Source organism: Diceros bicornis, chromosome 22 (assembly GCF_020826845.1).
Source record: "Diceros bicornis minor isolate mBicDic1 chromosome 22, mDicBic1.mat.cur, whole genome shotgun sequence".
Classification (NCBI taxonomy): domain Eukaryota; kingdom Metazoa; phylum Chordata; class Mammalia; order Perissodactyla; family Rhinocerotidae; genus Diceros; species Diceros bicornis.
Window position 1 is genome coordinate 18,372,485 of NC_080761.1, and position 27,713 is coordinate 18,400,197.

Here is a 27,713-nt window from a genome sequence, read left to right on the forward strand (position 1 = left end):
TTTTAAGTGAAGTGATCTTATTTTCAAAAACTTTAATAAAATTTCAGTTTGAGAGAAGCGTAAAAAATCCATATTTCATCCCAGGTCAATGTTCTGCTCTGTCTATTTTAATTTTTAAGGCAATGTGAAAAAAGAAGTTCAGAAAATAACACAAAGAGAGTCTCTGCTAATGGTGAAAACCGATGTGCAGTAGGGTATGTATTTTGAAGCATATGAACATCTAACATGAACGAGATTTTTGTGGCTTGCCCCCAGGTGGGAAAAAGGTCAAAATTATGATATATTTATAAAGAAGAAAATGATTTTGTACTATAAACTATTGGGAGCTCAATGGGCATATTATCATATGCGTGCTTTTTTCAGTTTTATATTCCTTATTTACAAAGAAAATTTCAGCATTTTAGGTATCTGAGAGGGAGAAAACACAGAACGCTACAGTAAGTAATACCCCACTATGTAAATCTGTTTCAATCTGCCTTTTGCATATATCTGCCACATTTTATTCTGCCCATGTTTATGCTGTTCATCTACTGTTGAAGAAAACTCCCACTGGTATCACACACAATGTCCACAGGTATTATAAATATCCTTTCATTTTTCTCCACTGAGGGATAAAGCACAGGGTCAATTCAAAGTCAATCTTAAATTTTTAAGGCAGGCAAGCATATCATTTGCATACACATCAGCAAGCTGTCCTTTGCTTAGGGAAAGATTTACAGATACTTTAAAATCAGGCCTAATATATAAAACAAACAAGCACAAAGGTAAAGCCAAGCTGAGAGAGAGAGAGAGAGAACAGAACAAATAGTAATAGCTGTGAATGTTTGTTACAGAAGAAAATTCTTTCTGTAAATTGCTTTTGGTTAAGATTCTGAATGACCTAATGTGAACTATGTTGGGGACCCTGATCTGGGAGTGCTCATCAGTGGCTCCGAGGTGCGAGACATCATTTATTTGCCATTTAAGATACCACCTTAAAATGTAGGTTTCAGGCACTGATTGGTTTCAGCGATTTTGTTGTTGTTATTTAAATAAAACCTTCTTTTCAATTATCTCTGGCTTAATTAAGGCATGCTGGCAATTTGCTTTGGTCACACAGAACTTATCTGTAAATACCATCCTTTGAAAGTCATTCATCCTCCTCTGCCCACCCTGAGGAAAAAATGCAGGATCCTAGGAAAAGCCAGGGCAAATGACCAGGACACAGCAAGTGTCTCCCTCCTAGGACTTGATCATGGAGATCACTCTCTCAGATATCCTAAGTGGCTGCCTGCTTGGCCAGAAATTGGAAATTCAGGGACAAGAAGAATAAAAGGGCAGAGGAGAAACAGCCACAAAAATAAACTGTACTTTGTCAAAAGTGAGCTTCCGGCTGAGTGAATACAGGGAAGTTTGGGGGCCAGGCTAGACCCTGGACACACCAGAATTGGCTGTTGCTCTTGTCAGGATTTTCTCTACCTCCATCCTCCCCTCCTGTCCACAATATTGCCACATTGAGGTTGACCCTTTCGCTCTCCTCAGGACATTTCATGGCCTCTCAAACTAGTCCTGATTTAAACCCATTTTGCAGAAAGGATCAGCTCTTCACACTTTCTAAGGTGTCAGTGATGAACCTCAGCCTAAAGGGTAAATTCCTAGAAGCAAAGTATCAGTCTTCTAACAACTACAAAAAAATACCAAAAAAAATTTTTGTAATTACAAAAAATTACAGAATTATTTACAATTATGTACCAAAAATATCACATAATTACAAAAGATTACAAAAAAAGAAAAAGGAAAAGAGCCCTGACAGTTTAGTTTCATATGAGTAAGGAGTGGAGGGTCTTTCCTAACATCCTCCAAACACTGTTAGTGTTTCCCAAACATGCTCTGGAAGCGCTGTTTTCCTTGAGCTGTTAGTAGGTATTTCACACACATACACACAAAGAAGTTTGAAACTCTAGGGGAAAGACAATGCAGAACTGAGCTGTCAATATGCTTATGTGAACTCTGGGTTTCTAAAATACGAATAGTATATATACATCATTTTCCAAACCTATTTGTCCACAGAAATTTTTTTGAAGCATATGTCTAGTATAACCCTTTTCTCTTTGGCCACATCAACTCAACCAGGAGATAATTAGATACAAGTACTTTTTCAAGATCACTTCTTCAATTTTTCCAGACCCTTCCTTGAACACTGTATCACTTGCCCTTCCATTCCTACCTCTTTTCCATCTTCCTCCTATTCCCACACCTGAATCATTTCAGCTGGCTCACTCTAACACTGTCTTCAAGACTTCATTCAAGCATTATCTCTTCCAGAAGTGTTCCTTGACTTCTCACAGCTTCCACCCTGTATTAGTTTCTTAGGCTACTGTTAACAAGTTACCACCAACTGGGTGGCTTATAACAACAGAAAGTTATTCTCTCGCAGTTTTGGAGACCAGAAGTCTGAAATCAAGGTGTTGGTAGGGCCACACTGCCTCTGAAGGCTCCAGAGGAGAGTCCTTCCTTCCCTCTTTCAGCTTCTGGTAGCTGTAGGCATTCCTTGGCTTTTGGCAACAATACTCTAATCTCTGCCTCCATCTTCATATGGCCTTCTCCCCTGTGTCTATGTCTTCTCCTCTTCTGTCTGTTATAGGGACACTGTCATTGGATTAAGACCCACTTTAATCCAGGGTGATCTCACTTCAAGATCCTTAATTACATCTGTGAAGATCCTTTTTCCAAATAAGGTCTCATTTATAGGTTCTAGGTAGTCACACCTTTGGGGGAGCCACAATTCAACCCACTACACACCCTCAGGCTGAGCTCAGGCCCCTTCACTACCCTCCTTCACTTCCTCAGTACCTTTGGCAGGTGTTTATCACAACATTTACTCTACTGTGTTATAATGACTATGCTCCACTGCTCATCACACCATACCACCCTGTGAGAGCCTGGTGGGCAGCATCAAAGTCTTATTTGTCTTTGAATTTCCATCACCTAGTACATAGCTGAGTTCCCATAAATGTCTGAATGAACAATCCTTCCTCTAAACAGCGTCTTGCACTCTTAAGGCTGTTGCTATGTATCCTACTTCCTTGCCCTACGTGGTCGTTATATGATTACTCAAAGATCACTAAATCACAGTTGTTCTCAAATAGTTACCCCTTTTCAGGAAGACTAGCCCTGAGCTAACATCTGTTGCCAATCCTCCTCTTTTTTGCTAAGGAAGATTGGCCCTGGGCTAACACCCATGCCCACCTTCCTCTACTTTATATGGGACCCTGCCACAGCATGGCTTGATGACCAGCGCCTGGGTCCGCGCCAGGGATCCAAACCTGCGAACCCCGGGCTGCCAAAGCTGAGTGCGTGAACTTAACCACTATGCCAGTGAGTTGGCCCAAATAGTTACCTTTTTAAAAAATTTGCAAGGGATTGATTCATAATTTGGCCACTTGGTAGAAAATGTTTGCCCTGTCACAGAAAGCCTGGCATTGATGTACTGGCATTGCTTTGGTAATTGGCATCATTATTTTTGTTAATGTACTAAAAGGGCAGAGAAATGCCTTGAAATGAGCATTTTTGTCCAAAGAGCCAATTACCACAGTGTTCATCTACCATGATTATTATCCACCAATGGCATGGGAACAGCAGAATGTTGGAAAGGTTGGTGGTTGTCTTGTTTAGGAGTGACCAGGGCTTTTGCTTATGTGTTTTTGCCTGTGTTCTGGCTTCAACACAGCAACTCCCAATAGGTTATTTCCTATTGGGAAATACAGACATTTACAAAAACTGTTGTTTGCCCTTCAGAAACTGATCATTGATTTGGGGGGAACAGAAATGTAAACAAATCACTTCAGTGCCTTGAGTATCTGAGAGGGGCCATGTGTGGCGCATGGCCTCTCCTCCGTGGAATCCACATTATGCAGAAGTTCTAAAACTGTCCAGAGTGGAGCCTTGAGACTTTTTGATACAATTCAAACACCTTAGTGTGATTTACAAGGGTCTTCTTTTTCTTATCTCTTCAGCCTCATTTCTCCTCCTACCAGAACACGCATCAGCCATACTGCATTATTCGTTGGTTCCTAATGTGCTATGTTCTCTTTCTCCTCCAGGCCTCTGCTCACACTGTGAACTCTTCCAATCCCATCATCTGCTGCCTCCTCTCTGCTTCCCTGCCCCCTCTCCTGTCCACACTACTGGGGTGTCACCTGGCTTATCCATCCTTTGAGTATCAACCTACATGTCACGTCCCCGACACAGCCTCCCCTGAACCCACTGAGTCAGAAGTAAATGCCCTTCCTAAACATGCCCTCAAAGCTCTTATATGTGATACTTCAACACTGTGTTGCAGTTATTTGCTTGCTTATCTTGTCTTTTCTATTAGATTGTGAGCAACCTGAGAGCCCTACCACATTTTGCTCACCTTCTTATCCCCAGGGCTAATAAATGCCCCTGTACATTGAAGGCATTCAATACAGACTTGTGGGATGAAGGAAGGATGGAAGGAAGGAAGTGTCTTCCAGAACTAGCCCAGTGCTCGCCTGTCCTGCTTGGACAGTGAAGAACCCAGTTCTCAATCTCCTTTCCTCCTCCCTGCAAGTCTGAGCTCACATGCAGGGTGATGGATCTATGTTAGAGAAGCCCCCAGCAACACCCAGCAGAATGCACCCGTTCATCTGCTTCTGTATGCTTCCAGCCATGAGGAGAGATGATCTATTTTCTGCCTTTGATGCTTGTTGCATTTTAATGAAAATAAAAATACCATTTCCTTTTCTCACATTAACACTGAGAGGAGGCTTCCGGATAGGCAGAGTTGCCAAACTTTCTTTCCTTCTTTTTTTCTTTGCCTCCCATACGTCATTTAGATTGCATTGCTTGTTGCATCAGAATAAATCATCAGCGTCTGCCCAAATTTAAGCAGCTGCTAGCTTTCCTCGTTTTTCCTATTGGCTGGATAGGCTTTCTGCAAAGGTGCTCACATAAAAAAGTCTTCTTCAAGTCTGTTTTACATGTCTGCAGAATGTGGTTATGCCATCTAAATGGGGTTCCTTCATTTATTCAACAAAAACTTGTAGAATGAATGAATGAATGAATGAATGAAGTCTTCTAGAACTCACTGCCATCTGTTTATTTGGCCCTCCAGTAATTAGCAGTCTGGGTTGTACCCTGTTCTGGAAGAGGTGGAATGAAATATCTATTAATCTTTCTTCATGATCCACCATTTTTCAGACCTAAAACTTAATAATCACCCTCTTCTTTGATCCTAAGAGGACTAGGCAATATCTGTAGCTAGTATCCTTTTGTTTCATAATCAGACAAGTTTTTCATTCTCTGGGCCACAAATTAAATTATCATAGATTTTATTTTTGTAAATTTCTGGTTTTATTTATTTTTTTAAGACTTTATTTTTTAGAGCAGTTTGAGGGTCACAGAAAAATTAGGAAGAGTTATGGAGATTTCCTATATACCCCCTGCCCCCACACATGTATAGCTTCCCTCATCATCAACATCCCCCACCAGACTGGTACATTTGTTACAGCTGATGAACCTATATCGACACATAATCATTACTCAAAGTCCTTAGTTTACATTAGGGTTCACTCCTGGCATTGCACATTCTGGGGGTTTGGACAAATATATGATATGTATCCGTCATTATAGTGTCATACAGAGCAGTTTCACTGCCCTAAAAACCCTCTGTGCTCCCCCTATTCACCTGTCCATATCCAACCCCTGATGAACACTGATCTTTTCACTTAGTTTTGCCTTTTCCAAAATGTCATGTAGTTGGACTCGTACGTTATGTTGCCTTTTCAGATTGGCTTCTTTCACTTAGTAGTAGGCATTTAAGTTTCCTCCATGTCTTCACGGCTTGATAGCTCATTTCTTCTTAATGCTGAATATATTCCCTTGTCTGGATATATCACAGTTTATTTATCCATTCACCTACTAAAGGACATCTTGGTTGCTTTCAAATTTTGGCAATTATGAATAAAGCTGCTATAAATATCTGTGCACAGGTTTTTGTGTAGACATAAGTTCTCAACTCCTTTGGGCAAATACCAAGGAGTGTGATTGCCAGATCTTATGGTAAGAGTATATTTAGTTTTGCAAGAAACCACCAAACCATCTTCCAAAGTGGCTGTAACATTTTGCATTCCCACCAGCAATAAATGAGAATTCCTGTTGCTGCACATCCTTCCCAGCATTTGTTGTTGTCAGTGTTCCAGATTTTGACCATTTTAATAGGTGTGTAGTGGTATCTCATTGTTTTAATTTGCATTTTCCTGATGACATATGATGCTATCACAAATTTTTCAAGGAAGATAAGTCTTCCTCCCTCCATACCCTACTGGGAAACTCCAGAAGGAAGGTTACCTCTTCAGTTCTCAGTTGCCTGCTCTAAGGGTAAAAGAAAATGGTGATAATAGGGATTTTTTATTTTTTTTCAGGTTCGTATCCTGATTGATAACTCCCCCAGGAGCAAAATATCCTTTGATGACTCTAAGAAAGATTTGTCAGGTGATTCTTTCACATTAATAGAAAATTTTTGTTTTAAAATATAAACTTGAAAAAGAAATGTTTTGGTATGAGAGAATGACTACAAAACAAGGTAATTGCCCTCTTTATTGCTGTCTCTGGACAGCTGCCCAGAGAGGAATACATTCCAAGGGGCCAGAGCTTCAAATCAATTTATAGTCCCGGTGGTCTGGATGGCCGAATAGATTTCCTACTTGCTACTTGATCTGTGAAAGCCAGAAGGTCTTAATTTAAAGCCAGACTTTACTGAAAATCATTCCAATAGACTAACTCCTGTGATCCCAAGTGAAATGAATTTAGAAATCGTAGATAAAATGTTTTGTGAAGGACTAAAATAATTAAACATCTAATGAAAATGCAGTACGACCTACTGTTTTCTGTAGTATGTGGAAGAAGGACGTGTTTATCTAGGTCTTTTGCTAAATAGTACTTTGGGCACTGCTCTTAATTTTGGAGATCTTTGTCAGGCATCATTGAAACCTATAACTGCAATAAATAGAATCTGCATCTGCGAAGACGTGTTTTCAAGCTTTTAACATGCATTTAACTTAGGATGGGTAAGTTTAGACCACTTAATTTTACTGTATATTCTTCACCAAATTCTTACCAACTGGCCACTTTTAATGTGGGACTTGCTTTCTACAAAGACAGGAAGTCCAATTCCTCCAGTAGGATTTCTTTTGGGTGAAGATAAGATTGCTTCAGTTGGATATTACCAGATATCCCTAGCCTTGTCCCAGTGCCATTAGCTCAATGATGTCAAACTTCACACTATTAGAGGGAATTCCTCTGAGCACAGGAGCGAGATGGTACAATGAAGAGGTGACCTCACTAGCGAGAGTTCTTTAGAATATAATATTGGATATTTTCACAGGTTGGGTACAAATTTTTATCCTTATCAGGAATTTACTAACTGATGGGAAACAGGCTAAAAAAGAGATAATCCACAATATTGACTATATTATTCTGAACAGAGGGAGAAATGAATTCCACTTTCTGTCATGCATAAAATAAGAGTAGTCTTTTCCAGATAGAATGCTGAACTCTCCATATCGGAACCAGGTTTTCTCCTGGGGAGTGACGATCTCTAACTTGAAAAGGAAAGCTACTAACAATCCCTTAGCCACAATTCACCAGAAGCCAGACCAAAATCAGCTTTATTTTACTCCCATCCTCCACTAGACACACAACCATTTAAGACAAAAAGTTCATCTTACTTTGGCTGTGCTTGAAAAATTTCAGCCTTGTGGATTTAACCAGTCCATCATAAGTTGGCAGGAAACAACTGTCAGAAGGTTGCCAAATAAATAACACAGAAGTTACTTGCAGGGAGTTTTAATATATCTCTTCTTGACAGGCTATATGGATATAGCTATAGATATAGATATTAGAATCTTGCTATATCACCCATTATCAAGGATCTTCTGTATGCCAGGCACTTAAAGCTGCTGCAAATACAGACATTCTTCCTGCTCTCAACAAGTTGATAGACCAATAGGGAACAGAGAGAAGTAAACAAATGATTACAGTAGAATGTGACAAATGGTGTAATAAAAGCAGATTCCAATGTCTATGAGTGCCCAGAGGAAAGAAGGTTAATGCTTCCTTCTTAAGGAAAACATTTACCACCAAGTTAAAACTCTCTAAACTATACACATCAGCTGCAACAAGAACAATCAAAGCTTTGCTACTCAAAGTGTGGTGCCCAGGCCAGCAGTACTGGCATCATCTAGGAGCACGATAGAAATGCTTCTAGCCTCAGGCCCCTCTTACTCACTCTGTCTGTGTTTTAACCAGATCCCCAGGAGTTTTGTACACCCATTAATTCTGAGAAGCACTCCTCTAGAATAGCATTCCTCAAACTTTAGCATGCCTCAGAACTACCTGCAAGGCTTGTTAAAACACGGATTGCCTTGTGCCGACCCCAGTGTTTCTGATTCAATAAGTCTGGGTAGGGTTCTAGAATTTGCATGCCTAACAAGTTCCCAGGTGATGCTAATGCTGCTTGTCTGGGGACCGTTTTGAGAATCACAGGTGTAGATCATACTCATGAACCTGATTCCAGAAAAAGAAGTTAGTATGAAGACTCCACACGATTTTGGCTCAGAAATGTCTCATTGACCAAATTAAGAAAACTACTGTAAGACTTTGATATCTTGCATATTCAGGAGCAAACCTGTTCTTTAGTAGATGAAATTTCCATCCTATGTGCCCTGCCCAGATGAAAAAGATGTGTTTTCCACTTTATTCCCAGTCCCTAGAACAATATAGGTGCTTAATAATATTATGCTTTCTTTTTTCATGAGGTAAGCATGGAAGATCCTGTTCTTTGACAGAGTGTCCATCTTTGTCTACACCACTGGTTGGAAGAGTAGATTCTGAGTTTTCTGGAATCGGCCACATGCTGCAGCACAACTTGCCAGAAAAGCCATGCCATGAGAGGATACTGAACACTTATCCAGCTATCAATAAAACAACCCTAGGTTTCCCATTTGGCTGTTGCTTCTTTAGAATACACATCTAACACACACCAGAGAGAGTATGCTAGGAGTTAACCATGAAAAGCCATCTTAAATGCTTAATAGTGTGGACAAAACCTAGGTGAAACCATATTGCTCCATATTCACAGAGTTATTCAGAGTAAACGAACTGCCAAGGATTAGATTCCACTAATTAGAGTGGCCCCTCAAAAGTTCTAGTAATTGAAAATCTCTCATGTATGTTTAACTTGAATCTTCAGGTTAACCATCTTGTCTAGTGGCAGCTTAGAACGGTCCATATACATAGAGAGAAGCTAAGGGAGCTTTTCCCACATCTTCCATAGATTAAGGTCATGCCTTTTCAAGGGTAAAGCACCCTTTGTTAATTTGTTATACTGAAAATTTCATAAAGGATACAAATCATGAATCCTTGACTATGCCATTACCCCACTGATGCTTCTTCACTGATCCTACTTATCTTGACTATTTCTCCATTTCTGCTGCCTCTTCTAGTCCACACAAGCTCCAGGAAATAGAAAGCTGGGTTGGAAGGCATCTGCCTGGCATTCTGGAGGTGTCTACTTTGATTATTATTCAACAATTCCAACCATTCATGATAATGTAATGTGATTTATGGTATGTTAAGTGACAGTTCTTAAATATGCATTTACCTCAGCAGTTTAAAAATAGGTGAAACTACGAACACGAAAACAATATCCTCACTCACGGAAAGTAAACCCATTACTCTAAATACAATATGTATTTCCATATGCCCTGAAGATAGAATTCCTCTTCCTTATTTTGTTGAAGTGCAAAGGTATTATTTTTTCTCCTTATCAAACTATTCCAGAGTTGTCAGTTATAGTGCTAAGCCTCTAAAAGCTTAAGTAGTAAGGGAGCTGTGAACTCTGTAAACACTCATTTATTAAAAATAATTGGAAAAAGCAACTGACTTTTACTCACATACCTTATCAATCCTTTAGAATCGCCATATTTGAAGGAGGCACTGTTGTCTTAAACAATGTCATAGTGGGGATAAAAAGAAAAACTAAAACTGCTCCAGCTACAGCTCTAGAAAGTACTGCTGACAGAACATGTCACCACTGACTCCCTTTTTCCAATATTAGTAGGGAAATGAGTGAGATAAGTGGGAGGCTTATATATGATATGCTCAGCTTGGCCATTACAAATGTATGGACTATCCACCCTACACCTAAGATCATAGCAGCAACAGGACTAGGCACGCTCTGTCTTTATGAGAATATGTATACACACACACACACAAACATATATATAATGCTCAAGCAATATGGATCTTTGTGCAAAGGAAAAGTTAGGGACCAACTTTTCCTTTGTCTCCTAAGGGAAGAGAGCAGGGACAGAAGAGAGTTTTTACATTATCCATATAATTACCTAACTTGCCCTCTTCATTTTGCCTGAGCAGAACAAGTTGTGTAAGACTAAAGGATGAAACAGGCCCTTAAAGGCTTAATTAGTATCATATTGCCAGAAGTTGCTGCTAGTGGCTATGTGTTATTGCACTTTTCTTCTCCCAGGGATATTTCCTTTCCTACCACTAATTGCCAAGATAGGTTTTCCTAATGACACACCTTTGTCCTTCATCTTACTCAACAGTGTGAAGAAGATAAAGAGACCTACTGAAAACAGGTTAGACATGGTACACTAAAGTTTGTTAATATATAATAAATTACTGTCATTTCAATTCTCCCATGATCTTTGTGGTACATTTTATGCAAAGAACAATGAACAAAGAGATCTCAGAGAAATTTCCTGAACTTCTTGTTTTATATACATAGAAATTTTATTATAATATCATTAGGGGTGGTAGAAGGTGGGGAAGATCAAAAGAGGGCTAATTTCTAGGAAGTCTTCTTATAATGGAGTCCATTTGGCAACTTAGTAAATAAATCTCTTAACTCAGATCCATAAAGAATCTGGATTATGGTGAATTCTGTTCAATGGGTAGAGTATTAGAATAAGCTTTCAAAGTATGCTCTTTTTGCACAAATCTATGGACTTAAGCCAGCAAGAATCTGAGCAAATTCAAATCTTTCTTGCCCCTTTTGTCTTCAGAACTTTTCCTGGGAATTACATGTTTTCACTGACCATCATATTACCTGTTTGGCCACCTGCCTTCAGTTATACAAATACAGTGTTGAAAACTTGCTCATGAACTCAGTCTGCAGCCTTTATCTGCCTCCTGCTATCCCAATGTGGGTAGAAGAAGAAACTAGAAAGATTTAGAGTGATTGGGAACTGTCTGCAAAGGAATAGACTGAAGTTTGCAGGAGTTGACCCTGGACCCTGCTTCAAGGCAACAAGTGATGTGTGGAATGTAAAGAGGGATGGGTCTTAACCCTCTATTCCAAACTTGGTCTGTATTTTCAGACGCCTTTTTATTCCCAGTAGAGCCATGGTGATGCAGTGACAAGAACAAGGAACTGTGAATCTCAAGTCCTTCTACTATTTATTAACTGGATGACCCTGTTGCATCACTGAGGAATACTCTTCATCTGGAAAAGGAAATTAATATTACTTACCCCAACTAGGCAGTTGTAGGGTTCAAAATTCTTTATAGATGTGAACGTGCCATCCATGGTGCTATCATGGCACCGAAGGAAATTTTGGAATGCAGAGATTTGCAAAGATTTCCTTTTTGCTCTGAGACTTTCCTCAGAGAAAATAAAAGTAGATAATAAATGCATTATGTTCAGTAGCAATAAAGCAGGCCTTTAATAAAATCACCTTTTATTGCTGCAAAAGCTATTCTGGGTTAACTCTACCCTAAAAAACTACAACCTACAAACACAAGAATTCATATAGGGAAAAAAGTAAACTCTGGACCCTAGCATACATATTACTTTTGCAATGTAAAAGGTCTATGAAAATTGAAGGCAGTGAGTTACGGCACAACAGTGTTCTCAAAGCACTCAGATTCCCATGAATCTCTCTGGATCTTACGCTTTACTCATTAATTACAAAAATTATGGCATTTCACACCACAGTAACTGCTCTGGAGATGTCTTTATTTGATGTGTGAAGAAGAAAAATGATTCCTGATACAGGTTTCATCTGTCCATTTCCTTTCATGTAATGCAATTCCTAAGTGGGTCCTGCAATGTTCAGTGGGGTCATTTTACATCTTATTTATGCCCTATGAAGAAGGGAATTCAGGTAATGTGATGTGTGTGTTGAACAAAACGAGAAAACTATCAGCTTTATACAATAATTCCTGTCGTCTGAGGAGCATACATCAAGGCATTTCATCCCTGTGAATTATAAGCCCCACGTGTGGTCTTCTCTTTGTAGTGGGCTTGTTCATAAAGCCTAAGCTGTTTGTATTTGCAGAGGGGAGGAGATGAATAAGAATTAGAGCTGTATGGAAAAAGCCTCACTCTCAGCAAAAACTACCCTATTTATGGGACAATCTTAAAGGGCGAGGTATTTTTCATTCTGACCTTTAATGGCACAAGGAAAAAGAAACCAATGTAGACGGTTTTTCATGGAGGGAAGTGTAGGTTTTCACTTTGGTACCAATTTGGAGTTGTGTTTCCATCTTTTCTTATTAGAACGAGTTTCTAGTTTCACCTTTCTACCATGTTCTTACCCACTTCCTCAATTCCTTTTAACAGAGGACGCCACTCAATGTGCACTGAGGTCTTGGCAATGAAAACATAGTCCAGGTCCTGCGAGGGCATCAGGCCAAGGTTAACCAGGTCAGAACATAATGCCTCACTTTTTAACGACAGCAGAAAGCTAAGGAGTCTGTTTTCTCCCTGATACAACTCAGTACTCGCAGGACCTAGCTTAGGTGTTTAGGTTAGCAGGAAAAAAAGCCTCAATGATATAAGCTAGAAGACAAGTTTGTTTTTTGTTTAATGTATTCCTCGTTATTTCTAAAATGAATTATACTTCAACTTAGCAATGAAATAAAAATAAATAACTCACACTCAGACGGCATTGTAATATGCTAAATTAACCCAACTACTTCAAAATAGTTCATTGCCATGGCTGGTGAGGTTGTGAGGAAAATGACAGGCTCATTTGTTGCCATGGCAGCAGCAATTGGGCTGGTCATTTATGCTTTTTTATCCACTTCTAGAAACTCATCTGATGGAAGTAATTCAAATTGAGGCATAAAGCTATAAGCATTAAAATATTTATTGTCATATTACCTATGACTATAGAAGAATTTAAATGAACTTGTGAATCCAACAATAGGAGAACAGTTAAATCAATTTAGTAGGTTAACTGCATAGAATATTGTAAAGTCATTAAAAATAATTATGAATACTATGTAACAGCATGGAAAATATTTATGATATACTATTAATTGATAAAGTAGAATATAAAGTTACTATGATTGCTATAATTAAAACTACATAAAATATGTATGTGTTCAAAGACTAAAAGAAGACATAGAAAAGTGATAAATGTTTTATGGTGGTTGGATTAAAGGTAAAATTTTCAACATTGTATTTATTTTAGTGCTTTTAAATTATTAAATTTTGGGGGGTTGAGGGGAGAGATTTGAGTTAGTTAAATGAACCCTGGATGAACTCAAGCAGTTACTTGACTTAAAGAAATATGCTCTCTCTCTCTCTTTTTAACTTTCCAGCTTCTGGAGCAAGACTATCTGCATTCCAAACCAGACTCTACCCATCTAGGAAGAGATATTGGGTGAGGAATTTGACCCATTGGGTCCTCAGTTTCCTATCTTAAAATTGAAATGATAACCATACCTATCTCATAAAATTACTACGAGGATTAATAATGTTATGCAAGTAAATAGCCTGATAGTAACTGCTCAATACAGGTTAATTATTATTATAATTTCAATAGAGCTTGAATATCTTTGGGAACTTGGGACTAAGGTCCTGCAGGAAGCTGATTAATTTCATTTTAAATTATGAATGCTCCTTCATTTAGAGCGGTGGGATGCAGTAGGAAGTGGAGGATAACTAAATGGAGGTGTCATTTGTAAAATGTCACTAGTTTCTTACACATTTGTAAACCAAAGAAAGTGTTGATGGATCAAAATAGTCAAGAAAACTTTTTGCAAGGCTAATTTAACCAAAAGCATGATCTATGACAAGATAAACAAAAACAGAAATCTCTTTATACTCCATCTGGGAGTTGCTGAATAAAATTACAGATGCAAATTATGCTCACAGTCTAAAAAGGCACCAATCTGTTCTGGTTTGTCTTATTGCACTGCGTCTCTCTCCTCAAATCACCATAATGTGTGGCCTTTCTCAATGACATTGGTTAACCTCACCTTATCACTTATGGCTTTGCTGACAGAAACAGATTCACGTCGGACATTTATCATCAAAGCAGCTGGACGGTGCTGCAGAATTGAGTACTGGAGATGGCTCTTTCTCAGCAATTTATAACCTGGTACTTTCCAGTAGGTCCCACCACCAGATGAGTGTATTATTTCTTCCTGGATTTGAGGACAAAATGCTTATGTCTAAGTGGATCAAGTCATTTATCCCCCTGTCTCCAAAGAGTAGGCTTCAGACAATTAGATTTTTCTTTTCCCTTGAAGGAGCAAGACACTACACTCTTGGGCTGGTAACTTTGTTCACTTATTCACTTAACAGAAATCTTTAGTGACCAAGGTATGTAATTCGGGGGAGAGGAGGAGTATGACACTGATATATAAGCAATTACATAAATCCATATATAATTTTTTACCTCTTGGATTGGCAAAAATCTAAAATGTTTGATGACAGGCTGTGTGGGCAAGATTGTGGGGAAGCGGGCCTTTATATATTTCTGGTGTGAGTATAAATTTGTACAACCCATATGGAGGATTTTTGGCAATAACCAAAAAAATTATAAATTTATGTACCCTTTCAGTCAGTAATTCCATTTATGGGAATTTATTCTACAAAGAAACGTGTACCCTTATGACATGATGTATAGTCAGGTGTCACTTAACAACAGGGATATGTTCTGAGAAATTTGTTGTTAGGTGATTTCATAGTTGTGTGAACATCATAGAGTGTACTCACACAAACCTAGGTGATATAGCCTACTACACACCTAGGCTATATGGTACTAATCTTATGGGACCACTGTCATGTAGCAGTCCATTGTTGACCAAAATATCATTATGCAGCGCAGGACAGTATATGCAAAGTTATTCACTGTGGCATTGTTTATAATACATAAGATGGGGAAATATAAACAAATGTCCATCAGTACTATGCAGCTTGGTAAAAAAGAATGAGGACACAAATAATAAGGAAAGATTTCTAATACCTATTATCAAGTGGAAAAAGCAGCATGCAAAACAATAAATGTATGACATTCTTTCTCTAAAAGGAAAGGAGGATGAGAAAATATACTTGAATTTGCTTACCTTTGCATTAAAAACTCTGGAAAATACTTAAGAATCTAAATTAAAAAATTATTACTGGGGGAAGAATTGAATAGATGAAGGACAGAGGTGGGAAGCAGAACAATATAAATGGATTAGTGTTCAAAAGAAATTTTTTGTGTGTGTGTGTGAGGAAGATTGGCCCTGAGCTAACATTTGTTGCCAATCTTTCTTTTTTTGCTTGAGGAAGATTGTCCCTGAGCTAACGTCCGCATCAATCTTCCTCTACTTTGTATGTGGGACGCTGCCACAGTATGGCTTGATGAGTGGTGTGTAGGTCCGCTCCTGGGATCTGAATCCGCAAACTCCAGGCCACCAAAGCAGAGCATGTGAGCTTAACCACTACGCTATCAAGACAGCCTCTCAAAAAAAATTTTAATAGCACTGTTCAGAAAACAAATGTATATACGGAACTAGTATTTATTCTCAAGTAATGTAACGTTCCCCCAAAAAGTATCTTAAGCCACTATTCATTTGCTGTCCTAGATCATTTTTATGAGTTCAAGGATTTATCCCTTCACTGGTTTGTTCAGACATTCCTTATTAAGTGTCTCTTGTATGTTTGCATTGTGATCGGTACATAATATGGACCAGGAAATAATCGACATTCTCTTTCTAGACCCAAAGCACATTGAGACTACTACCTAACCAAACCTCACTTGGTCCCTGACCTGATCTCCGTATCTGACCCCACTCTGTCAGGATGTCGATCTCTTACCTAACTTGACCCACCCCATGAATCACCAATCCACCCAGCTGTCACCCGCACCCCCACCCTCTAGGCTCTAGCTCAGACAGAGTTCACTTTGACTTGGACTCGATTCCAATCCTACTGAGCCCTGTCCTGGGCGCTCCTCTGCAGATAGGCCCAGGTGGCTGGCCTCTTCTGCCCCTGCAATCTCAGGCACAGATCACTCAGGCTTCCCCTGGAGGCGGTATATCCCTTGGACGTGGTCCATCTCCTTCTCCTGCTGCCTCCTCCTGCGGGAGCTCATTTCTCTCCATTCACCAGAGGCCTCTCTCAGGGGAGGCCCTGCAAGCAGCACGTGGAGGCTGCTAGACTCTTTCCTCCTCCTTCATGTCCAGGAGCACCTGGAAACACCAGTCATCAATTTGGAGAGGACTTCCAAATTTGGGAGAATGAGAAGGGGGGGACCATTTCTAAAACTCCTGAGATCAGGCTACCAGGTCAAGTCTGAGAATACCTTATAGTCACTTGTGGACAAGCAAGACACCACAGTTGTCAAACCCTTTGTGAGCAAGGAAGGCAAACGAGAGCAGATGCACAGGCCATGGCAGCCCCACATCCCACCCATGGGCACTGGGTGCAGCAGACACCCAGCCAGCTCTTCTAGGGTATCTTTGTCCGCACAGCGAGCCTGGGTGGCAACTGTCCTTATCTCTGGTGATTCTTCCCCACTAGAGTCCCCTCAGTCTTACTCAGGGGGACATCTCATGGCCCCTCAGTCCTAATGCAGGCTAAGGGATCCCCACTCCTTCCCCTGCCCAGAGCCTGCCCTACCTCAAAGCCACACCACAGCTCCAGTGGCACCCTGCTAGTTACCACCCCACATCTGGCCGAGGTATGGCCATGGGCCCAGCTTCAATCCTCATTCTCACTTGTCCTAACTTCTTCTCCATCACAGATTAGGGCCTGTGGAGTTCCCTTCTCTAGAGCACTGAATGAGGTATGTCTACCACTCCCACCAAAATTGAACATCTTAAATGGTTCTTGTTGCAAAAGAAGATGCAAAGTTCATAGAGTTTACTCTCTTTATAAAAATCTCAGGATTCTTGAGTCCTCCCATTCCCAAGCTTCCCCACTACCACCTTGCCTCCCAGACCTGTTTGCCAGTTTCCATCCTACTGGACATTTTACAACTAGTAGGGTTGGGAAGCACCTAGAGCACCACCTTTGAAAAAGGCTCATCCCACAGCAGTGGGGCCTGGACCACAGAACTCGAGCATCTCTGGCCCTGGCACACCCTCAGGGTGAATTACCAGGGACATCCAGCCAAAGGGCACACATGGCCCCCACAGCCATCTAAGATTAAAGGCCAGAGCAGCAAAGATCTCGGGGAGACTGAATTGTCACTCAGGAAGCTTCCTTGTGAGGGGCCCAGCAAAGTTTCATCTAAGAAGAGACATGGGGAAGGGTCTCAGGCACAGCCTAGAGAAGAGCCCCAAAAATAACATAATAAGAGGTTCAATATTACCCAGTGAAGGGCCCAGGGGCTGTCCCTGAGAGGGAAACAAGTGACAGGGTGAGTCACTCAAGGAAAGACTCAGGGAATGAATTCTCAAGGAGCAGAGGTAGAACCTAGATCAGAAGCAACTGGATGATGCCCAAGAGTCCATGTGGCAAGAGGTTGGGCACATCCATCAGTGACAGGCCTCTGTGCTGAGCCTTGTTGTGGCTTGCTGCTCGCTCTATGTTGGCCTCCAGGGAACCTTGCCAGGAACCTCAGGATGCCATCTTCATCTTTGGGGATGTGTGTTTCATTGTCAATCAGAAAGTTCTCCAATCCCTTCTGAGAAGAAAATTTTGCTCAAAGAAATGTTTCCCTCCAGTTTTAGCAAGTCCATTAACTCTCTAACGAGGATAGTCTCTGCTTTTTGTCATCAATGATGTTTATCCTTCTCAGTTACATTTGTTTCACCTAATAGGAAAGTGGTGTCTTCAGTCTGTGTGTTGATTTGGGTTGAAGTCTGGGTTATCCCTGGAGCTTGGGCTTTGAGAAGGAAGGGTCAGCTTCCACTTTACCTGAATGCCTGCTCTGACTTCTAAAGCATGGCCAGGTGTGTGGAGGGAGGGTGAGAGGGGCTTTGCATACCCATCACAATCCAGGATCCCTTCACTTCTACCGGGTAATGTGACCTTTGAGAATTTTCATCTATAAATTCCATTAGCCCTGGAAGCCTGAGGTAAAATACGCCTGTTATTTTCTTGAGACCACAGGAATGAGTTTGGGTTTCTTTAGGGAAGCCAAGGGAAGTTGAGGGACTTGTGGCAGCTGCCTCCCCACCGCTCCCCTGAGCATCAGGATCTGTTCATTCCTTCTGTTGGAGAGGCTTGGGGTGGTGCTGATTATCATGAAGTTTAGGGGGCATGGCCATTCTTCAGTGTGGGATGGAGTTTAGGCTGACAGTGATAGACTGCAGTTGTTTCTCTCTGTAGGTATTTCTGATTTAGCTCAACCTGCTTTAGATAATTTACATTTGTCACAGGATAATTTACCAAGCTATTAATTGCTGTCCCGACTCCCCTCAGAGGGGACTCCAGAAGGATGAAGAGTTAACTTTTTCCTTTCAATTTCTAGAAAGTTGTGGGCCTCTGGCCTCAAGGCTTGTTCCTGGTTTTTATTTCTTCTGGTCCTAAACAAGTTGGTCCTAAACAGGCAGGGACTGTCTGTATTTTAGGTAAAGTAAGAAAAAGCAGGGTCAAAATAAGAAATGAAAGATTGAAATAAAAGGAGAAAACACTTTATTCTTGGATTTGAAAATACTAGATTGTTCGGTGCAAAATAACCAATAACTATTCTATAAATAAGAGAAATAAGGTGAGTTTTACTTGAGCCTGAGTGAGGATTATAACCCTGGAAGGCCTTCTCCAGAAAGGAAGAAAGTGTTCTGCAGAAGCATTTCAGTACAGTCTTATATCTTTTTAGAATAAGGAACATACATTAAACACACTCAGGATACATTTTCATCCAAGTTTCAAAGAGGTATTCATTTGCAAATTAGCAGGTCAACATGACCCTGATGTCAGGAAAGGGAATTTATTTTAGCAGTACTAATACGGGTGTTACCAATAGGGCATAGGAGGGGAAGGGTGCATTCTTATCTTAAGAGAGTGCATTCTTTAATGGTTAAAGCAGATGTACAATGTATGTTTTAGGGACTATAAGTCATGCTTCTTGAGTTCAATTCAAACCAATTTTGAACCCAAATAGTTATCCCATATACCTCAATGTGAAAATCGCCTGTCATCTGGTTTGTCAAAGGATGTGTGAGTGTGTGTGTGTGTATAGCATGCCCTGAAAGTCTTTATACAGTTTGAGCCTCACTAACTTCAGAAAAGTAAGTGCTACAGACTCACTTCCAAGATCATTTGAAGGTTTAATTATTCACATTTATTTTCTAAATATATTTTATTTATCTAGTTTTGTGAATGTTGAATAATGAATTATTCATTTAATTATTTGAGTTAGCCTCTCTGAAGATGCTAAAGGCTGACTGAAACAAAAACTAAAACTTGCTATTCAGTAGTCACAAAACTAAATAAATGTAGATGATCTTTAAGTTCTGTATCTGGGTTCATGTAAGGCAAAAACATTCTATAAAAAAGATGGATTTGAGCACGAATACAATCCTGAGTGTAAATGTCTGGGTACAAGCAAAAATTCCAGGCAGTATTTCAGATTTTCAAGGCAGCAGAATTCGTGAGACCCAAGTCAAGTTCTCCAAAGAGTAAATGGGGACCCAGGTAATATCTAGGGTACAGATAGAACAAGCAGAAAATTTCATTAAGTAAATATATGATATGATGAAAGGGTGGAGTTGGAAAATAGGATGACAGGCAGTGTAACTGCATGCCCTCCAGGACTAGTTCAACTGACCCTATCCCTTACCAACAGAGTGAATAAGAACTGTCTTTCAGAAAATCTGCAAAGTCACATAGCCAGAGCATGCACAAAAGAAGAAATCTTGACCTGAAATGATTTGGAACGAAGGATCCTCCTTCCCACAGAACCCAAAGACTGGGACACGACCAGAACTTGAAAGTCCGACTCTTATCAGAAGCAAGGGGTCCCTCATTCAAGAAGATTAGGTATTAAAATTCCTTCCTCACCTCAACAAAAATGTTTAGAACCCTATCATAAAAGTTTAGAACCTCATCATAAATGTTTAAAACCCTGTCATAAATGTTTAAAACCTTACCATAAATGCTTGAAGCCCACAAATCAAAACCTGTCCCATCAGCATTTCCACATGCCAGCCTATTCTCCCTGAACTCTTAAATTTCACCCCAAATCCTGAACAGAGGAGACAGATCTGAGGGCACGTGCCCCCTATTCTCCCTGCTGATCAATCTTGCAGAATAAAGCTGATCTCTTTTCCCAAAGGCTGATGCTGTAATTAATTGGCTGTTTTTGTATATCAGGCAAGAGAACCCCAATTTTGTGCAGTAACAGCAGGGCAGAGGGACCTAGAGGGCCCAGGAGAGGTACAGAGATCTGCTAGTCTGGTGGGTGGGGGAGGGGCTCAGGGAACACCCTCTTGGTGCTGTCCCCTCCCCCACCCTCTGAAACCCTTTGTGACTCTTCAATGCTCTGTGATGCAGGCCTGGGACTATAGTCCAGCCCCTGAACACTCAGAGCTCAGTTGCCTCAGGCAGCCTTGCGATTCAGACAATGGAGTTCAGTCAATGGAATGTTCTCTCATTTCTGAATAGCCCTATTGAGGTGTGTCCAAGCGTCTGCTCAATATTCTTAGATACTGACCCCAACCTCACCATTGTGTGTGGGTTGTGGTTGCTCCTTCTGTTCCTGTGCTTGCTGGTGGGGATTCCATCTGCACCAACCTGCTGGGAAACCAAAGTCTTCCAAAAGGTAAAGATCCCTGGGCAAGCCCCCAACGGAGATTCCTTATTGTTGTTTCCATTTCTAGTCCCACAAAATGAGTTTGGTTGGCTCAGAGAGACACCCAAGATGGGAAGTCTGAGTAGAGGATAGAACATTATCCTTCTAGAGAAACAGGCTGGGCAGGGCTAGGGGTTCAGCTGAGACTGTTTCTATTCGAAGCTCACAGACCATCTGGGTGTGGTGGAGGATTCCTGGATAAAATCCCAAAACAGTGATTTTGTGGCCCTGCACTGGGTTATTTAGAGAGTTTGGGATCTGTGCAGGGAAACACTGTTCCCAGCACTTGATCATGAGTCATATCCCGGTGTCAGGCGTCACTCGACCAAGGCTTCCTTTGTATTGGGCAGATCAGGAGAGCAGGGCTGAGCCTCTGAGCAGAGACCGGAGCCTGAGCTCTCTTCCAGTATACAGGGCTCTATCTGAGGAAGCATAGATGTGACTGTTGGCCTCAGATTCTACGCCCTCCTTGAGCAGAGAACTTCTGACTGAGAATATCAAGTGTGTAGTAGAAGATAAAAACAACAAAAAACAAACAGATAGAGACAGAGATTGGATTGGTGGTTACCAGAGGGGAAGTGGGGAGGGAGGAGGGTGAAAGGGATGATTAGATGCATCTGTGTGGGGATGGATTGTAATTAGTCTGTGGGTGGTGAACATGATGTAAACTATGCAGAAACAGAAATATAATGGTGTACACCTGAAATTCATATAATTTTATAAACCAATGTTACCACAATAAAAAAAATAGTAAAAAAAAAAAGAATATCAAGTGTGGACCTCATAGACAAAAATCCTTCTTCAAGTTTTTCAAACAAGGAAAAATTGAAAGTATTTTATCATCTTTAAAAATTGATAAAAGGAAGGAACACCAAGTTCTAGTAATTAAAATAGAGAGTCATATTATTCTCAAATAATGGATACCTGCGTTTCCTAGAGAGAGGAGCGAGAGAAATGAGGCCCAGCCCCTCATTCTTTTCTGTTTGTTCTCAGCGTCAGGGCAGAGCCAAGAGGAGAAGGAAAGGGGGAACATCGAGAGGTAAGGTTCTGCCTACTCCACCTGAGCTCTCCAAGGGTGACTCATCCTGTCCTTTCCATGAGCTCTCAGCTCCATGATCTCTGAGGATGTTAGTCGCTAGACCCAGTCCCTCTCAGAAAACAGAGCCCTCAGGGGAGAGGCTCACAGGAAGGCAGTCAGAACCTGAGACACTTCTCAGATTCCCTGCTTGGCCCACCCCTGGGCGTGAAGCAGTGATGGACCTGGACAATGGGTGTTGCCCAGTAGGTGGCCATGGGAGATGTTGAGAGTCAGAACTTCTGTCTCCTGACCTCGTGCAAGTACTTTGACTTCCGGGATGATCAGACTCCTCTTTGAGGCAACCACTGACCTACATTCCTCACAGCGTGGTTTGGAACATCACATAGGGTACTGTATGTGAAAGTACTTTATAAATGAAGCAACATATACATGTGAACCTTGTTAATATTACCACTAACCATTTGACCCCATCTGCTGATTCCTGGGGCTTTCAGAGTCTAATATCCCAAGGGTCTCCCATAAAGGGACTCCTGTATAACACCTATACTTCTACTCACTCCATTTTTAACCCACTCTGCTGGTTTCCCAGGTTGGAGCTACTACCAGAGGGACATAGAGGAGAAAAGGAAGCTGATTTCTATTCTGAAAAGGTGATTAGTCTTTCCCCTTCCTTCCTGAGCCCCCTTTAGCATGTTCTATGTAACTCCAGTGATTTGGTGCAGCCTGCAGTAGTCATGGGAGGGGGTAGCCATAGGAACGGCTTTCTGAATGAAGGCCTTGGGGTGAGGGCTACTGAGTGTATTGTGAAGTCACGGATGTGGGGGGATGTGAAGGGGCAGCAGGCTTCAGGTGGCCCCTCCCCTGCCAGGCCAGCAGGTCCTCCTTTCCTTGTTCTGGTCCTGGCTGCAGCTCTGTACCTCCTGTCTCCTGCAGCCCCTTGGGCCAGCATCACACCACCATCCGCGTTCGTCAACTCTTATGTCCAGACCCCTTCTGTGAGGCGTGTAATAACGCAACTGCTGAGGTCAATCGGCTGCTGTTCCTGGAGGACCTGGAAGACGATACTCCCTCTGTGTCCTCCATGGCTTCCACAGCTTCTGTGACTGAGTCATCGTTCACTGTGTCCTCTGCCTTCTCAGAAGTCCCTCTAGGAGACCTCATACCAGCCCCTCCACCTGAGCCTTCCCCACGGCCCCCCTCCTTAGCTGACTGTCTTTCACCCTCACCACCGGGTCACCATCTGCCACCAGAGCCTTTTCCTCCCTTGGATTCCAAATTCCCAGCAAGCCATTCCCCACCCCAACCCCTTGCCTTTCCCTCTCTCCCATCACAAGACACTCAGATGACAGATCCTGTTCTCCAACCAGAGGCCACTTTGTCTCTGCATACCATCTTCTCTCTTGACCCCACCCTTTCCCAAGATATCAACCCCTTACCAAATTTGTCCCAGACAATGAATCCCACTGATTCATTGGCTTCTCATCACGTACCACCGACCCTGTCTGTCTCACCACCACCAGACTGTGCTTTAACCGTGACTCAATCTAAATCGGTTTCCATCTTATTGAAGCCTATTCCAGAGAGCTCATCTCCAAATAGCCCTGGTTGGTTGTCCACTTGTGGCCCAACAATCAAAGGCACTGACCATTCAAGCCTGTCAATTTCAGAATTCTCCCGGTGGCAAGCTCATGCCAAAGACCTGTTCCCTTCCACCTTGCCACCATGTGATTTTCATCAGGAGTTTCTTGCCCTCCATTCTTCAGAGGCCTCTTTTGAGAGAGACCCTGCAGCCAACCTTATAGAGCCTGGTAACCTCTCGTTTCTCAGCCCTGATATCCGGGCACTCCTAGAGAGACAAGTCCAAAAGAGGAGTGACTTCCTGATGTGGAAGGAAAGGGACAAGGAAAACGGTTCTTTTCCAAAAGAACTTAGGCCAGATGACCAGCTAAATTCTTTGGGGAAAGTGTTAGAGTCAATTGCTGATAAGCATGACTCAGCAGTCTCCCTTCCTTTTTGGAGCGGCAAAGGCAAACCAAAGGAGCTGCACGTGCACCAGCAGCCATCATACCCTAAAACCTTGGAGGACTTAGAGCAAAAACGTATCCAGCTCTTCTGGGGTCTCCCATCTCTGCACAGCGAGTCCTTGCCCTCTGCTGTCCATGTTTTGGGTGACTCTGCCTCAATCTCCATTTTTAATACCATCTCGAATGCCTCCACAGACCATGAACCCCCAGTACCTCCCCATCCCCTACCTCTGTCCTTGCCTGAGATACAGCCTCAACCCTTGCCTCAACCCCTGCCCCAATCCCAGCCCCTACCTCTCAGTCAGGTCCAGCCCCAGGCCCACCTTCAATGCCCACTCCCAATCCTACCATCTGGTCCTCAATCCCAGATTAGGATCTGTGGAGTGTGTTTCCATAGACCCCAGAATGAACCAGAGTCTCTCATCACATCTGAAATTCAACACCTGGAATGGAACGTGTTGCAGAAGCAACAGGAAAGTTTGTGGGGTTTACCATCTGTGCTCCAAAGATCTCAGGAAGACTTTTGTCCCTCAGCTCCCAACTTTCCTAACTGTCGGGCCTCCCAGGCCCATGTCTCCATCTCCATCCTTCCTGCAGAGTTTCCTCTCAGTGATGAGCTGCGGAAGAAACTAGACCATCACCTTCGAAAGAGGCTCATCCAACACCGGTGGGGCCTACCCCGCAGGATCCATGAGTCTCTGTCACTGATGATGCCTCCGACCAATTTTGCAGAGACATCTGAGTCAGAGAGCAGTCACGGACTCTCACGGATCTCTGTGAACAAAAAGCTAAATGTTGGATTGAGCCAACCCGAAAGCTTCCATGAGAGGGGCTCAGAACTGCCTCAGCTAGAGAAGGATGTGGGGAAGGATCAGCAGCACAGCCCAGAGAATAGCCCCAAAGATCATCTACTGTGCGACCCAGAGACCTCTTCCCGTAAGGATCTGGGCTACGCCTCTGAGAAAGAGCTAAATAGTCACATGGCGAGTCTGTCAGGGAAAAACTCAAGGGCCTCAGCGGGGAATCTAGATCAGAAACAACTTCAAAATGTCCTGAAAGTACATTTGAGCAAGAAGTTTGAGGAAATCAGTGAGGGTCGGCGCCCTGGAACTGTGCATAGTTCATGGCACTCTATCAAGCAGACATTGCTGCTTTCTGACAAATCCCACACCCAAATAAAACAGAGAAGTCTGCCACCATCACTGGGTGGGGACCACTCCCTGAATACCTTCCAGGAGCTTTCCTTCATTGATTCCAGAGCACAACAGATGCTGGAAGCCCATATTAAAAGGTTTCATATGAGGATGCTGTGGGGCCTTCCCCGCAGGGTCCTTGAATCCATAGAGATCTTTAAACTGAAAGATGCCGCATCCCAGTCCCTGTCCCGTTCCCACTTTCCCTCCTCAACCAACCTGATTTCTGAGGTGGACTCCAAATCTGGGGGTTTCAAGCCCCTTAGTGGAAGCTCTAAATCTCTTCCTGGAGAAAAAGTGGGAACAACAATTTCAGCCCCGGTCCTGGGTCGTCCTCTCCCTGCCACCTCACCTGTGGGCAGGGAAGGACAGGGGGCCCTGAGACAATCACCTTCTGGTATCAACCAAGAGCTTGCAGAAGACATTCAGAGAAGTAACGGTGCCAGACAGACCCTTCTGCCTGTCACGCGTGGCATCACAGGCAAAGCAAGTCAGAGACAGACTCGACTGTGTGACAGACACCCCCCAAAGCTGCCCGCAAGGCAAGCCGAGGTCGGACATGTGCCAAAGGGTAACAGAGTGAGTTCCAGTGATAGAGCAGAAATGCGACAGGGCAAAAAGATGGAGAAGAAGTCAGAACCTCTCTCCGAGCCCACCGTGTCCAGGGAGATATTCAGGGCCAAGGAGCTCAATGCTCTTCAATCGAAAACTGGTAACGTCCTGACAACCAGCAAGCCAGGAAGCTCCCAAATGATAAATGCAAATGAGAAGGAAGTAGAAATTACTGTGACCACTGAAAGCCTCTTGCCAAAAACATCAGTTCCCCGAGATCCTACATCATCAGACCTTAAAGAACAGCTGTTGAGAGAATTAAAGTCTAAACTGGAGAAGAGGGAGCAGAGCCAGGCCCAAGGCCAACCCACTGACAGGCCCCTTGCCTCAGAGAGCTTGACTGACAAGGCCTCACTGACTCATGCCCAGGGTGTCTCCAGTGGGGACACGTGCGCTTCCCAGGTGCTGCATGTCCATCTGGAGGACAGAGGAATCAGCATGGAGCAGCGGCAGGAGTGCTGGGTCCCTAAACATGTCTTAAGGAGGTGCCACGATGAGAATTTCCCACCAGCTGCAGAGAGAGTGAGCCCTACAAGCTCCAAAGCAGAAGAGCGTGGTGGAGGGGATGCAGGGTTGGGGACATCCCAACCTAGAAGGAAGAGTTTGCCTACTCAGGACGTGCCACTAGAGGAGACGCTTGGGAGCAAGTCTTCCCAGAGCGCATCACAGAAGGGACAGCCTCCTCCTGAGAGCCTCTTCAGGAAAAAAATGAACCACTTTTTGCAATGGCTTCATCCCGGGATAAAAGGCAAAAGGCAAGAAAATTCCCAGGGAAACGGCAGTCCCATATCATCTGCAGAGAGCAGAGGCCTAGTCACAAGGAGAGCTGCTGTTACTGGGACAACCACAGCTCAGAAGACCATGACAGATGCTGGGAAGTTCCCAGAGGAGAAACTGGGGCGTAGGCATGTGATAGATACCACCTGCCCTCAAGGGCCCTTTCCCTCCCCGAGGAAGTCTGGGAAAACTCAGCAGAAGGCAGAAGCGCAGGGCAGGGCAGAGCCTGTCCAGGGGCATCCTTCCAACTACAGGGTTCCCTCCTGCAAAGCAACAAACACCAAGTCCTGCTGCCAGGAAGCTCTCACTGGCAGCCAGAGTTATCCTATAAGCGTTAGACGGAGCAGAGACGAGGACAGACACCCCCGGAAAACTGTGAAAGATCCGCAATGGGGTCAGAAACCTCCCTCATCCGTGCCCCCCAGGGAGCTTGTGCCCCACCCAAACCCCACCTGCAGGCGTCAAGCCGGCCAGGGGCCTCTGGTCGCTCTCACCTCTGATGAAGGCACTGTGTTCAGAGATCTGTCTCTGCTATTTCAACAGAAAATGCTTCTCCAGCATTTCCAGACAAGAAAATTTCCCACTCCAAAATAATTCCTTCCTTGGGGAGAATACTCATTCTCCCCAATAAATGATCCTCTAATAATAGTTAAGTCTTCTCTGTGTATTGTGTTGGGGGCATGGGTTTTGGATAGCTCAGGACTCATGCTTAGGGAAAGGAAAGAGTTAGTTCAGCTCTTACTAATTGCTTCCTTTGGCTTCTAAAAGGTGACCAGTCTCCTCGAGCTGTTGTGGAGAAATAGATATCATGTGCCCCCAAAAGCCCATTTCCTCCCTGATGAAGTCTGAGATGGGCTCTGTCTCCTGCATCTTAGCTTAGCCTTAATAAAAATGTAGGGCCCAAACCAGTGGCGCAGCGGTTAAGTCTGCGCATTTCGCTTCGGTGGCCCAGGGATTGCCCGTTTGGATCCTGGGCACAGACCTATTCACAGCTCATCAAGCCATGCTGAGGCAGTGTCCCACATAC

The 27,713-nt window shown here is 42.8% G+C and overlaps 1 protein-coding gene and 1 long non-coding RNA gene across 2 annotated transcripts in view; one reads left to right on the forward strand and one right to left on the reverse strand.

The window, feature by feature from the left end:
• The window catches only part of LOC131419988 (uncharacterized), a 65,627-nt gene that overhangs the window by 32,531 nt on the left and 5,383 nt on the right, over positions 1-27,713 (reverse strand). The window lies entirely within an intron of this gene.
• On the forward strand, positions 20,750-27,280 carry LOC131419987 (spermatogenesis-associated protein 31D3-like). The gene is made up of 4 exons (XM_058565633.1): positions 20,750-21,011; positions 22,035-22,080; positions 22,670-22,730; positions 23,014-27,280. Exons 1-4 carry the CDS (start codon positions 20,814-20,816, stop codon positions 27,278-27,280), a joined length of 4,572 nt encoding a protein of 1,523 aa, XP_058421616.1. The 5' UTR covers positions 20,750-20,813.